Source organism: Ovis aries, chromosome X (genome assembly GCF_016772045.2).
Source record: "Ovis aries strain OAR_USU_Benz2616 breed Rambouillet chromosome X, ARS-UI_Ramb_v3.0, whole genome shotgun sequence".
In the NCBI taxonomy this organism is placed as follows: Eukaryota; Metazoa; Chordata; class Mammalia; order Artiodactyla; family Bovidae; genus Ovis; species Ovis aries.
Window position 1 is genome coordinate 80,674,816 of NC_056080.1, and position 14,720 is coordinate 80,689,535.

Below are 14,720 nucleotides of genomic sequence, written 5' to 3' on the forward strand. Positions count from 1 at the left end.
CCAAGCAGTCAACTGCAACGAGTGGCCGCAGGTAGGAGACAGCTCAGACGTGACCCTTGACCTTGGCGAGGGCTATGGTCCGAATAGGCCCTCCCCCAGACTGATCTGGTGAAGTCAGAAGGCCCAAGGTGATGGTGGTACCGCGAGGCGGACTTTTGGGAAGTGATGAAGCAGAGCCCTTGTGGAATTAGTCCCCTTCCAAAAGCATCTCAGGAGCTCCCTTGCCTTGTCTCTCCTGTGAAGCCAGAGTGAGAAGCTGGCTGGCTTGTAATCCAGAAGGGGGGTCCTCCCTAGAACCCAATCCTGCTGGCATCCCGGACTTCCAGCCTCCCAGAACTGCGAGAAATCCGTGTCTCTGGTGGTTTTGTTCCAGCAGCCTGAATGGACCAAGAGGATGGAATGGGGGCAGGGTGGGGGACCAAAGGCACAGCGTGGAATCCAGGGACACAAGTAGCTTCAAGGATGCAACGTTGAGAAGGGTGGGTGGGCGGAAGGCAGTGGGGGGTGGGCAGGTAAAGGGATCCACAGGGAGGCTTGAGCAGCTGCCTTCACTGGTCCAGAAGGTGCCAGTGAGGCGGGGGTGGGGGGGCAGGGGAGGCAGGGAAGAAACGGTGATAGTGTGATAGAAGTGATAGAGTGAGAAGTTTCCAAGGAAAAGGGGCAGGGCTTCCACTGACTGGTTCTTGGGTGGAGGCCCCTGGGAAGCAGGTGTGCAGGGCAGGCACTTTGGAGGTGAGCCCTGCCTTTGAAGAGCATGTGGGCTTTCCTGAGGTCCTGCCCGGGCACAGCTTTCCTCTGTGCCCCAAATGCCTCTGCCCTCCTCTGCCTCATCTTTTGAGCTTCAGTGTGACCCCCTCACTCACTTATTCATCCTTGTGAGGAGGCTGCGGCTCCCTCGGGGTTACGGAGCATGGTCAGGGGTAGATAAGGAGTCTTGGCAAATATCACAGAGTCCTCTTCCAAGATGATGTCCACCCTGCCTTTCTTGACCATCTTCTCTCTGCGGGGCCTGGAGGTGATCCCCAGGTGAGGTCGGGGGGGCAGAATGAGGGGGGACAAGGCAGGGAGTGCCTCGATAACGGGTGTGGCTTGCCTGTGAGAGAAGAAACGCTACCCCGAGGTTGGCTGGCTCCAATTGGTGGCTAGTGAATGATTCATTTATCAACCACTGCACCCAGGCGGCCTGCCAGGAGGGTGCCCTGTGACCCAGCGCTTTCAAAATGAATGTGTTCGTTGAGTCATTCCCTTGAGTCACATTCGCAGGCACCTATTACTCGCTGAGCCTAGACTCCTCAGACCACAAAAGGCCCAGGGGAGGAGGAACCCTAGGGGCACTGTTTAACCAGCATGCCCAGTGGGCAAGGAGGTGACAGGCAGGCTGCTGGGCCACGGGCCAGAGGGAAGAGTGGTACAGTTTGGGTGTGAGCACGTGCACACCCCAGTGGACAAGGAGGGAGTGTCTGACTCTTGCGTGCGTCTGTGTGCACACGTGTTTCAGGGAGGGGGGGCATGTGCATCCTACACAGATGTGGGGAGCTGGGAGGGGTCAGGGGAGTACTGCTCTGGTCCCAGGGACAAACAGCAGTGATGGAATGATCACGGCATGACTTGATCACCTAGATTGCTGGTCATTTGTTATACTAGCCCAGGAGGCTGGGGGTCCCAAGCTCCTTCACAAGCATGCAAACACATGCACACTCAGAGGTAATCAGCCCAGAGGGCCTGCCCCTTGCCTTGGATAGAGGGAGCCAGGGATAAAATGTGAGGAGCAGTTCTTTCACTGGGCAGAGAGACCATAACCTTCGGGGAGCTGCCCAAGGCCTTTTCCACAAGTGACCAGTTAGCAGGGTGACTTCTCCAGGACTAGAAGGTCAGGCAAGGCCTTGGGCTTTCTCCTGAGGTAAAGGGGCCCTGGAGGCTGTTAAGCCAGGCAGGGTCACCTTAGTCTTGACCTGCAAAAAACTCACTCTGGTGGCTGCAGTCGTGGGCAATGGTAGCCACCCCACTCCCACCAGAGATGTGTCCATGTTCTCATCCCGGGAACCGTGTGCATATGGTCTTATTTGGCAAAAGGATCTATGCCGATGTGCAGATGTGATTAAGGACTGCAAGTTGCTACCATCCTGGATTAGTCCATAAATGCAATGACAAATAGGGCAGAAAAAAGAGACAGACACAAGGGAAGAGGCCATGTGACAACGGAGGCAGACACCGGAATGATGCGGCTACAAGCCAAGGGACATCTGGGGCCACCGGAAGCTGGGAGACAAGGAAGGATGCTGCTACAGAGCCTCTGGAGGGAGTATGGCCCTGTTGACACCTTGATTTAAAGTTCTAATGTTTTAAGTCACCTACTTTGCTGGTCATTTATTATAGCAGTGCCAGGAAACCAAGCCAGCTGGTGTAGAGAGAACCAGGTGGGGGAAACTGACTAGGGAGGGGCTAAAGAAGATAAAGGTTGGCCTTAAGGTGACTTTTTCCTCTCAACCTTCCAAACTCTCTCAAATGATAGGAACTGTCTGGCTGTATCAGAATGACCAGAGTGCACTGTCTATCAGTAGCTTGGGGGTCCCTTTGGGGTTGTACATCCCTAATGCCTGATGCAGAATTTCCTACTTGTGGAAGACACGAAGTGTGGGATTGCACTGGGAGCTGGATATTCAATTAACACTCATTGAGCAAACATTTCTTAAGCTCCTCCCTTGCTGCCAGTCTGGAAAGGAAAGCCGCAAGCAGGTCCCCCAGGGATGCTGGGCCCCTGGAAAAGCCTGACACAAACAGCCCTACTAACTGTCCTCATTTTGTGCACACCGCTTTCTTCAGGGTTTACCTGTAGGTCTGGGAAACTCTGGCAAAGCCGGATTTGGGTTTTAGGAACACTGAGATTGAACCCCATGTCTTGTCCGGTTGGAAGACACTGTTGTGAGCTCTGGTAAGCGCCGCCTCGGCCCCACGCTGGGCCACCAGCCCGGAGCGACACCGTAGGGACTTGTCGCTCAGGCGTTAGGGGGGTTGTTTTTGCGCTCTGGCCCTAGGACTTTGGTAACCTCCCTGCGCGTTGGAGGAGTAGCCTCCTGGGTTCCCCGAGGCCGCCTGTGGGCTCCCAGGGGCGGAGTGTGAGTCTCCGGGGGCGGGACCTACGCCTCCTGAGGCGGCGCGGGATGACTTCCGGAGTCCAGGCTGAGGGGCGGGGAGCGGGACAGTCGCCTGACAGACGCCTGACAGGGCGGGCCTGTGCGCTTGCGCTTGATCTGGCGCCTGCGCAGTCGGCCGGGCTCGCCTTCAGCACCCTCACCCGGGGGGGTAGGGAGGGCCGACCCAGGCAGGGCGGGGCGGCACCTCGGCTCCCGCGGCGAGGACACCCCGGGAGCAAGGCGCCACGCGTCTGGGCGCCTCTCCTTCCGGTGAGGGGCTCTGGGTCTGTGGGGCGGGGCCTCATGGAGGCCAGTGGCCCCGGGACCTGCGGAGGAGGGGCTGAGACCCGGGGCTCGGAGGGGCGGCTGGCACCTGAGTCGAGGGTACACTTCCGAGTGACAAGGTTCATCATGGAGGCAGGTAACCGCGCCAGGAAGAGGGCGGGACGTGGTGGCCGGAGCCGCAGTGCTGCCCTTGCGTCCAGCCGGCCCCCAGTCTGTCACGGGAGCCGCGAGCAGGCGGGCAGGGGCTACTGGAGTAGGGGACCCGCTTCCCGGAGGAGGGGGACCTGCCAGACGCGGAGCTGGCGTGGCTGAATGGAAGGCAGAGACCGGGCCCTAGCTGAGGCTCGGCCTGTGGGTTCTGGCCTCAGCCTTGATGCCACGCCCTGCCTCCTGGGCTTTTGGCCATTTCACGACTGGCGCCTAGGCCTCAGGAGGAGATGTGGCAAGGGACTGGCCATAGCTTAGAAGGTGCCTTCCGACACACCTGTCTCCCAGCATAAGGGGACGCCCGCAGTTGGTCATATGGAACCTTCTGGAACATGCCATTCGTGGCGCTCCTGACAGGTCCCGTCATAGCGAGGATCCAAGGTGCACCCTCTGTTCTGAACCCTGACATGGCGTCCCCTGTGCTGTTGGGCGCCCCTGCTCCCAAGGCTGAGGCTAGGAAGCCAGTTGTATTTCCGTGCAAACCTTGTTTCTCTGTCAAAAATGCTAGGTTGCTTCCGATCTTGGTTACTTTGTGTACACCCTGCAGAAGAGGGGTTTGAGTGTTTCCAACCCTGTCGCGGCGTCCATGTTGAGCGCCCCTATTCCCAACAGGCGAGGAAGCCAGTTGTATTTCCATAGAAACGTTGTTTCTCTGTCAAAAGTGCTACATTGTTTCCAATCTTTGTTACTTTATGTACACTCCGGGGAAGAGTGGTTTGAGTGAGTCTGCTTTCAAGTCAACATAAGCAGACTCTGGAGAAATAGTTTAGGACCATTAATCCCAGTGGTGAGTACATTTAATTTTCAAAACGTTTTGAAAAGTGTATAAAGAAGGATGGCAGTGGCCCCTCATATATGCCACACATATGCTTATAAGGTCCGTGTAAACCAGGAAAACATGCTACCCTTTGAGGCTCACATGTAGCAATACCTCCTCATCTGACATCTCTGAGAATGATGGGTCCCATGTAGGAACTGTCTACATAGAACTTCACTGTCTAAAGTCAAGTTTAAACCTTGACATGCTTAGGTTTTACTAAGTGCTGAATGTTGAAAGCTAATGCTAAAATGTTTGCATATGTCCTTCCTCTCATGTTTTGCATATGCCCTTGCTCTCTCGGTGAGGCTGAATACTGGTCCAGAGATTGCCCCATCCTAATCCCCAGAACCTAGGACTGTTAACTTCATGTAGTGAAAGATTTTGCAGGTGGGATTAAGCATCTTGATGTCAGGGAACTGTCTTAGATGATCTGCTGCACCTGATATAATCACACCCATCCTTAGATATAGAGGCAGGAGAAGTAGACGGCAGAGGAAAAGGCCATGTGATGATGGAAGCACAGTTAGAAGATGCTGCACTGCTGGCTTTGAAGCTGGAGGAAGAGGCCACGAGCCAAAGATTGCAGGCACCTCTAGAAACTGGAAAGGGCAAGGAAATGGATTCTCCCCTGGAACCTCCAGAAGGAACCGGCCCTGTAAGAGAAAAAACGTGTTGTTTTTAGCCAATTTGTTTATGGTATTTTGTTCCAGCAGCTCAAGGGAACTAATACATCTTTTTAGGTAGAGAATGTTGAGCACAATTATAATGATTATTGGTTGTTCTCCATCTTCCTTCAGTCTGTGGGGTGTCAAGTTCACCTTCCCTTGTTAACCCTGGTCATTGTGAATTTGTTTTAGTTCTGTGACCCAGTGCAGTGATTTCATTAGTAGCTTTCTGAGGGATTTAGGGCTTTTAAGGCCTAAATCAGACTATCATGCTCCAGTTTTTGAGTTCTTTCTGTTCCCTTTTCAGTATCTTGCTCTTCTTTCCTCAAGCCTGGCTGTGGTCATTGATGTTGCTTTTCTCCTGCTCGGCCTGTGGTTGCGTTTAGCAGTCACCCTGCTTCCTTTGCTTGCCTTTTCTGACCCTGTGGACTAGTACCCTAGTGCATCAGGACCTGTGGCATCTGTGTGGCACTCAGAGGCCTTTTTCCTCTTGTCACCTTGGCAGGGTTTTGGTTACAAGCTGCAGAGGTGGGAGTGACCTCTAGTTAAATACTTCCTCACGTGGAAACAGACACACAGCTGATGCTTTTGAGATGTGCAGAAAGGGATATGCCAGGCACAGATCGGGGAGAAGTTTGAAGCCTTGGGGGCTTGGGAGACATGAGGAACCTGCAGAGCTATGAAGGGAAGGCCGCACTTGAGTGTGACCTCCAGGGGCTCATTAGCCTGTCAGAGTCTGACAAGCCTACCTCTAAATTCCTCAGGTCAAGGACCCCGTGGAAGGGTCGGCAGCCCCTGTCAGCTGGGCCCTGGGCTCTCGGTGCTGTCTGAGCAGGCGTGTGCACCCTCAGTGCCCAACTCATTGGCGCACCTCATACTTCACAAGGGGTGAGCTCTGGATGAAGCTCTCCCGTGTGTGTTTTCTCTTGGTAGGTATCAAGCTAGGGATGCGGTCCATCCCCATCGCCACCGCCTGTACCATTTACCATAAATTCTTCTGCGAGATCAACCTGGACGCCTACGACCCCTACTTGGTGGCCATGTCTTCCCTTTACTTGGCCGGCAAAGTGGAGGAACAGCATCTGCGCACACGTGACATCATCAATGTTTCCAACAGGTAGAAGCTTCCAGTGTCTCCCAGGTGCCAGCAGTCAAACTCAGAAGGAGGCACCTGGGTGGCCTTGAACTGGGGCCAGGAGCTCCAGCAGCAGAGGCAGAAGTGAGCGCAGTGTCAGAAGTCTAGGGACACGTGTGCAACAGCAACTGGGGCCAGATTTGCAGGAAACCTCAGAGGCCTGATGGCATGCAGAGAAGGGTGGAAAGAGGCTGTTACAGGCTAGAGCAGAGGGAGCTTGCAGAGGGGCACCAAAGAAGATTCTCAAGGTGTCTTGGACAGGACAGATCAAAGCAGTTGGGTTCTGGGGCCGTTGTCCTATTTAGATGGTGTGGAAACTGAGTCAGAGTAGCCCAGGAGTGTCTCTCGCAGCCCTGGGCCTGAGTAGCCATGTTTCTGTTGGGGAAGAACGTGGGGTCCAGCCAGCTGGATGGGCTGTGCCAAGGCCCAGTGGGTCTGGGAGAAAGCAGTTTCTGGAAAGTTACTGACTAGCAGTGCGTCATAGCCCTTCTAGGAACTCTGTAATCATTAAGGAAGAAAGCTATTTTGTGCTGCTTCTCTTTTAATAAACAGTTAATGGAAAAGCACTCCCCACCCCATAAACATGACAGGTTCGTGATGTACTGAGAATGACTAGGAGATAAAACCAGAGAGGGCACTGCAGGGGGCCAGCCGGAGTCCACTTGTAATTGCCAGGGCCCAGCAGGGAGTGCGGGTGGGCACGAAGGGAAGTTGTAGGGCTCACTAATTGAATGTGGGCACCCAGGTGGGTTCTGTGGGGAGCTCAGAAGACGAGAGGGGAGCTGAGAATGATGACTCAGTGGCTGAGAGTTCTGATCACTCGAGTGTAAATCCTGCTCCCGTACGTCTTAGTGATCTTGCATAGGTGGGAGTCTTGTAGACAAATAAGGTGTACACAAGGACAGAAAGATCTGGAGTGAAAGAAAGACAATCTGGGAAACAGCCAAATACTTTTATGTTTCTGAGTGTGTATCATCCCTGTGTTTAAATACCTTCCCTGGGCCCAGACTGAATGCCATGGGCATTGCCACCCCCGGGTGCAAAGAGCCCATGTCTTGCTGAGTGCCATGGCACAGCCACTGGGGCTAACACTGGAGGCAGCTTCTTTCCTCCCTGGTTCCTGTTTTTATCCTCTGTGTAGCAATGTAGGTGGACCCTATGCTGGTCGATGACAGAGGAGCTCTGGTGTGTGTATCTGGACACCCCATGACAGGGCTCCTGGGGGCACCCCCTTCTATTGCCAGCCATGTTGTTTCTCTGTTCAGGTACTTCCACCCGGGCAGTGACCCCTTGGAGCTAGACTCGCGCTTCTGGGAGATCCGGGACAGCATCGTACAGTGCGAACTGCTCGTGCTGCGGGTCCTGCGTTTTCAGGTCTCCTTCCAGCACCCGCACAAGGTACATGTGGTGGGGGTTGGTAGAAGGGCAGCAGTCACTTATGGTTCCCAGCAGCATGAAAGTCTTTGCTCTTTATCTGGAAAGTGCAGTCACCTGAGCCTGGAGCCACACAGGGCCCCGAGGAGGCACAGTGACGCTCAGGTGGCCTGTCTCATCCCCACTCCCAGGGTTCTCAGGCAGCTCTGGTTTCAGCTTCTGCCTTTCTGCCCACTCGGCTGTGGCTGAAAGCTGGGATCCATGTGCCCTCTGAAGCCTGTACCTGTCCCTAGACCCATATAAGTTGTGTGTTCACTGACCCACAAAAGCAGAGGCAAGGCCGGTTTCATGACCTGCTGGAGTCTCTGTTCCTGGGAGTTGCTACTCCGCCTCACAGCTCACACGCAGCTCATCTGTGCAGAAAAACCCTGAGAAAAGCTGGGTCACTGACTTCACTGCTAGGAACACATTCCTCCCAACAGCAGAGCTATCACAGAAAGTAGCCCTGCAGCAGACTCATTTGGGGCCCTGAGGCCTCATGTGGGCTATTGGTGGGTGGACTGCAGAGAGAAGGGGGAGGTGCTGTGATGTGGGCCTCTGCACTGTGATTTTGTCTCTTTCCCATTGGAATTTTTGTCGAGTGAGTTGTAGATTTAGAAGGAGTCAGAAGAAATAGCCCAGCCTCCCCAAATGGCATTTTGCAAAACTCGAATAAATAGAAGATAACAGTCAGGGTGTGGGCACTGATACAACACCCCTGCCCAAGTTCTGGGTGTTGCTTGTTTGTCATGTGTACTGGTGGCCACTGCCTTGGTTAACGTATGAAAGAACAACTTGGTCACCATGGAGGCCTTCCTATTTCCCCTGTTACCATCTCTTCCCCCCACCACCTCCCTAATCCCAGAACCCATGGTGGAGATGCTCAGCAGTCGTGGTTTGTGTTGGTGCACAGTGCAGGGCTCCCCTCCCCATGGGCTCAAGGAGAGCATGTGTTCAGGTAGAACAGGAGCTGACAGTCAAGCTGGAGGGTGTTCAGAGACTTGAGCTCCCCTGATGTCCTGTCTCTCGCTGGCCCGTGGGGGCTGTGGTCTGTTCTGCAGATCAGGCTGCTGTTTCTGGAGCTTTATGTTTGAGCCAAGGGGAGGAGCAGAATAATTGCTGATGGTGTCCGGAGCAGGGCCATGTTGACAGAAAGGCCCAGGCAGGTTTCAGGAGCTGGGTTCAGAGGACAAGAGTGGGCAAACCGGTGGGGACCTGGGGCAAGGGTCGCTGGAGGTGGACACAGGGAGACGGCATCTGATCTGTGATGTATACACACCATGGCAGTTTAGGAGAGAGAGGCTGGCAGGGGGAGGGCCTGCAGACTCCCGGTTAAGGAGGCAGGTGATGGTGGGGGGCGGCTGACTGGTGTGTCTTTACAGTACCTGCTCCACTACCTGGTCTCGCTCAAGAACTGGCTGAACCGTTACAGCTGGCAGCGGACCCCTGTCTCCGTTACTGCCTGGGCTTTGCTACAGGACAGCTACCACGGGGGGCTTTGCCTCCGCTTCCGGGCTCAGCACATAGCCGTGGCAGTAATCCACCTGGCCCTACAAGCCTATGGGGTTGAAGTGCCTGCTGAGGCCGAGGCCGAGAAGCCATGGTGGCAGGTGAGGTGACTGCACTGGTGTGTGTCTCCCCCCCCCGCCCCCCGCCTTTTCCCTCCCTGAGGAACCTTCAGCAGTCCCCACACCAGGTGTCAAATGTCTTTGTAGTAATTACCTGCAAAGAAAGATGCAGGCTACTGGGGAACCCTGAAGCTTGAAAATAATCCTGTCACCATAGCCTAAGCTGGGCTCTTCCCCCTTGATATTGTGGATGTTTGGGGGGTCACGTTGGGCACTGTTGGGTGCAGGGCGGCATCACCAGCCTCCACCCACTGGATGCCGTGACAACCCAAGCGGTGTCCAGACATTGCCAAGTGTCTCGGGGTGGGGAGGGGTCATCCCTGGTTGAGAACTACTGAGCTCAAGCAAGCACTTTTATTGCATTGAGTGGGAGCTTGCTGTAGGTGAGACATCAGTAAGTCTGGCATCACATTCGAAGTATCAGGGGTGCCCTAAAATGACAGTGGCTGGTAGGTAGGTAGATAGGCGATAGATACAGAGATGGATCAGTGATGAGTGGATGGCTGGGTGGATAGATGTTAGAATGGGAATGTCGACGGATGATGGATGGGTGGGTGGATGAATGGATAAACAGAGGAGATAAATGACAGCCTTCCTCCTCAAGACCAGCTGGACCCAGGGAGCAGTTTATTGAGAGCTGGGTCAACTGTGTCCACCAGAAAGGCTGCATGCAGTCCTAGCAGGTTTCCCTCAGTAGTCCCACCATTGCTTAAAATGGGATTTTGAGATCATTCTTTGTTTTTCCTTTACCATGCTTGAAATCTGCTGTTCCTTTCTTCATGAAACGAAGCTCATTGTCCCTCCTCGTCCTGGAATGAGATTCCATGTGAGCAGACTTTGAATTGCTGGAAGACTCCCCCTCTTTGTGCACTACCCCTCCTCTGTGAACCTACAGTGGCTGCCTCCCCCTTCCTGACCACCTCCCCGCCCCCACCAGACTGCCCTTCCTTGGAGATAGCAGCTTCTCTCTGTGCTTCATTGTCCTTTCCTGCCTGCCTGTCCTTCCCCCTCTCCTGAAGCCAGGGATCTTGTTTGCTTCATCAGCGGCCCCAAGCCCAGCGCCTGGGCCTGGAGGGTAGTAGGTGTGCAGGTATCGTCGAACAAAGGTGTCTGGCCCCAACCTCAGGCTGGATGTAGCCTGATGGCAGCTTAGAGGGGGGAGCGGGAAGGGTGGCTGTGTGGACAAAAGCATTGCTCTGTGCTGGACTTCTTGGGGACTTCCAGATTGTGTGACCCCCTGCGTCCCCCTTCTGTTGAATCAGGTAGTGGGCCTCTTTTCTGGGTGACACACTTCCCCTGTGTGAGCCTACTTCTCTGGGCAGCATAGCTGCGCTCCCCTTGTTCTTTGCTCTCTTTGGGTGGCTCTGGGCTCCATGTGCTAGAGCTCTTGGGCCTCCTCTGGGCGTGTGAAGGCCACTTGCTTGCTGATGAGAGATACTTCCTGCTCACGTGCACCCAGCTGCCACCTCTGTGATGCCACTTGTCTGCTCTGGGTGGACTTCCCACACTGCTCAAGAGACTTGACATCCCCCGTGAAGCCTGTCTGCCCTTGGGTGTGGTGGTGGCAGTGGGGCAGCCCTTGGCACCCAACTGCATTTGTCCTCTGGGTCGATGACACTCCAGCTCTAAAGCAGTAGTGAGTTGTAGCAGGACTCAGATTTTCCATCCTTTTTTAAGGCTAAGTGCCGTTCCTTGGTACAGCTGGTCTGCGTCATGTTAGTCCATCCTCTGTGGATGGACTCTTGGGTTGCTTCCAGATTTTGGCCCTGGGCTACTTTTTAATGGTCATTTCTTGGCTTGGGGTCTCCAGAAGCATTCAGGTAGTGGATCCTGACAAGCAAGCCTTTGTTTCTGAGATATTTATTTTCTACCCAGAGTGTGGGGGCAGAGGGAGGGAGGGGAATGGCTGGATCTTCCTGAGCTGGATGGGGAGGGCAGGGTTTTTCCAGGTCACTGTCTCCCACCTGAGATGACAGCCCACGATGGGTTCAAGCTTCCTTGGGTGTCCATGCAGCAGGAGGAACTCAAGTCCAGCTTTTGCCCTGGCTCAGCCCCAGACCTGGAGCCCAGACAGCAACCCCCAGGCCTGGGGGCCACAGCATCCAACCAGGGACTCCTTGTTTTGCCTTTTACTTCTGGTGTCATCAGGGGTCCTCAGGAGCATCCTTAAGCTCCATGTGTCACTGGGAGGATTCCCAGAGTTCAGAAAAGCCATTATACTCATGGTTATGTGTGTCAGGGTTAGTTCCTGGGGAAGGATGCAGGTTGAAATCAGCCAAGATAAGAGGAATGGAAGTATGGTCCAGGAGAGAGCAGGTCCAAGCTCCCAGGCAGGGCCCCTCTCGTCAGGCAGGGCCTAGCAGTCCCTTCCCAGGAGCAGGGCCAGGGCCAGACCTTACTTGGAAACAGGCAGGGTAACCCCTTTCATTTGGGCCCCTGGGGACTCATCTTGCAATTTTATAAGCTCTGTGGCACAGTCAAGGGGCAGTCTGAGCAATTTCCTGGTGGTACAGTGGTTAGGACTCTGCATTCTCACTGCTGGGACCTGGGTTCGGTCTCTAGTCAGGAATTAAGATCCCTCAAGCCGAGTGTTGCCACCAAGAAAAAAAAAAGGTGGTCTGGTCCAGGGTAGAGAGCAAGTCCATGTGTTCCTCAGGGGCTTGCCTAAGGTGGGGTGTGTCCAGTCTACTTCTGGAAATGGATCCCCCCAGAAACCATGGAGCTGAGAACTCATGGGTAGGAGCCTGTGCTCTGGGCCCAGCTCTGTCACCAGCTCCCCACGTACTCAGGACAAGTCCCCTCTTCTATGTGAGCTGGATGATCACCAAAGCCTCTTCTGTCTGGAATGGTCTCCAATAGCAGAGTCCCCATGCAATCTCCACTCCCATGTACTGTGGTTCTGTGCTTAGTGGCAGGTGCCTTGTTTAACCCAGAGGGAGTCTAACCAGAGCCTGTTTTCCTTCTCCTCCTTTTTAGGTGTTTAGTGAAGACCTTACCAAGCCAACCATTGATAACATTGTGTCTGATCTCATTCAGATTTATACCATGGACACAGAGATCCCCTAAAGCCCTGGTCCAGGCCTCCCCAAAGAGAAGCCCGGGACGCTTGGCAGCCTGGGGACAGCACCGCCAAAGGGCCGTGAAGGCCAGCCCCCAGAGGACCAGCTGGGAGGGCTGGTGAAGGCGATGACTGTCCCCAGCAGCTGTGGTCGGGATAATGACGAGAGTCACGCCTTCAGCGGGCAGGCTGAGAGTATACCGCGTGAGGTGGCTCAAGGCCAGTCGCCGCGTCAACATTTGTGCTTTGAGAGGACCTGACTGCCGTTGAAGAGGGATGTCATCAGCAGGAAAATCTAAGAAGCTATGGGACTGCACCCCTGGGGATTTTTTAAAAGCCAGATTTATAGAAAGTATGAACGAATGTTCAACACAGATGGAATTTTATTTTGTGTAATAAAAGATGATAGAAATCAGCTGAGATGCCTGGTGTTTGCTCTGTAGCCCGTGCTGCCCTGGAGGTCTGTGGGTACCATCCAGACTTGATTTCTCCTCAGAGGCTCTCCAGGTGGAATTGCCCTTCCTACAGTCTGAGGTGCCAAGGGCAGACCCTCCACCACTTCTGGAAGGGCAGGATGACACAACTTGTGCCCATGTCACAATGGCACCCCCTAGAGGAGCCCACGTGACCTTCTTCCTCTGCTGGGATACTTGTAGGGCTTGGCAGTAATTCTGCTTGGTGAATGAACTTACATTTTGGAAGGAGGGGTTAAGGACTATCATTTGAGATCAAGAAATCTAGATCTGACCAAAATGTATCTAGAAAGTTACAGATTTTTTTTTAAAAGTGCCAAGATGGTGAGTCTAGATGCAGAGTCTAGTTAATCTCCGGCCCAAATGTCTTTCTCCCTGGGAGAAAGGGTCCAGGCTCCACGCATGCTGGTGGGACCGCCCTTCACCATGATAGTGTGGGGCCTGGGGGACTGTCCCAGGTACTTCACTGCATTTCTGAGCTTGTCACCAGGGAATGTGGGCTCTGGACACTGGCCACTGTGCCCTCTGGCACCCACAGGTGTGGGAGCTGGTTGGCATGCCTGGGGTCCACTGGGTCAGGGACATAAGGAGGAGTCATACCTTGGTGATAAGTCAGGCAGCAAGGCTCCCTTGAGTTATGAAGTGACTGTGTTATTTGGCTTCAAGGTGAAGGATATGAACCAAGGTCCCCTTTTCCACTTTGTCCTTCCCTTTGAGGACAGAATTGGTGCCCAAGCCCAGGGCCTGGGCTCGGAGTGTGGATGGTGGAGGGTGAGGGCCTGGCTGGGCTCTGAAGGCGGCTTTGGGTTTCTTGCCAGTCCTTTCCACCTTGTGCTTTCTAAAAGGCACCTTGCCTCTATCACCCCCTTTCTCCCCACAGGCGGGGTGTAGCCCCCGACCCTGGGACTTGCCTGGCCTGTGTTGACTAGCTCTGTCCTTGGTGTCCCAAGCCAAGCTGTGAGCCACAGAGCTGAACTGGGTGAGCTCTGGGCTGCAGGGCTAATAGCAGCCTCTCTGGAGGTTTTGTGGCCCTAAGTTTCCTCTCAACGATAATCAGGTATCAGGCAAGTTCCTTTGTCTCAATGGGACTCAGTTTCCCACTGTGTAAATCAAGCAGGTTAGACCAAAACATTTCAGAATGTGATAGCTATTTTAACTCCCTCATCCCATGTGTGTTATCTGTCACACTGCGCTGGGGACTTAGGGTGTCACTGAGGGGTTGTATGTGTGTGTTGTCGTTGGAACAGAGGTAAGGAATGGTATTGGGACATATGTGATGCTTTTGGGGAATATGTGACATGGCCAGCTCTGCTTTGTAAGGACAGTTCAGTCACACAATATGAATTAAAATCTGGTCCAGAGTGGTTTTCTTTTGTTTGCTTTGGCTTCCTATTACTGAGGCTTTGTAAAAGATAATAAGGATTAAAGAGATACGGTCTTCTGTCTTTTTTATTTTAGATTCAAAAAGGTCAATAATGAGAGATGAAGATTTTCTAGAACCCCAGGCCTCTGGGAACTTTTTAGTCCAGAGCACATCTTAAAGTGATAAATCCTTCCTTGGCCTGTCAAGCCAGAGAAAGGCGGGGGGTGGGGGTGGGTGGGCAAACCAGGTCCTTGTAGGGGCTCAGTCCATCTCTCCATCTCTTCTTTTGTAGCTGGGATGGAGTGTCTGGTGTCCCCCAAAGACATGGTCACGTCCTAAGCCCCAGAACCTGTGGAGATGGGACCTTATTTGCAAATAGAGCCTTTGCAGTGTCATCAAGGTAAGATGCAATCTTACAGGAGTAGGGTGGCCCTCGTGCAATATGCCTGGTGTCCTTTATAAGAAGAGAGACAGACACCAGGTGGAGACCCAAGCTCATAAGGACAAGGCCCCATGATGATGCAGGCAGAAACTAGACT

The 14,720-nt window shown here is 53.8% G+C and overlaps 1 protein-coding gene across 6 annotated transcripts; it reads left to right on the forward strand.

Moving 5' to 3' along the window:
* Nucleotides 1-3,278: 3,278 nt before the first annotated feature.
* On the forward strand, nt 3,279-12,760 carry CCNQ (cyclin Q). Of its 6 annotated transcripts, none has more exons than XM_027962984.3 (6): nt 3,279-3,555; nt 6,045-6,228; nt 7,512-7,644; nt 9,042-9,269; nt 10,078-10,113; nt 12,264-12,760. In XM_027962984.3, exons 1-6 carry the CDS (start codon nt 3,438-3,440, stop codon nt 12,351-12,353), a joined length of 789 nt encoding a protein of 262 aa, XP_027818785.1. In that variant the 5' UTR covers nt 3,279-3,437; the 3' UTR covers nt 12,354-12,760. The 6 variants fall into 6 exon arrangements, with proteins under 6 accessions (XP_027818785.1, XP_027818787.1, XP_042098518.1 ...); XM_027962986.3 differs by having other exon boundaries at nt 12,324-12,760; XM_042242584.2 differs by having other exon boundaries at nt 3,279-3,404.
* The last annotated feature ends 1,960 nt before the right edge of the window (nt 12,761-14,720 follow it).

Coding starts and splice junctions, on each gene's coding strand:
- CCNQ (XM_027962984.3), top strand. CDS start 3,438: ATGGAGGCCAGTGGCCCCGGGACCTGCGGAGGAGGGGCTGAGACCCGG. Junction 6,229..7,511: donor ATCATCAATGTTTCCAACAG/GTAGAAGCTTCC, acceptor TTCTCTGTTCAG/GTACTTCCACCCGGGCAGTG. Junction 9,270..10,077: donor CCGAGAAGCCATGGTGGCAG/GTGAGGTGACTG, acceptor CATGAAACGAAG/CTCATTGTCCCTCCTCGTCC.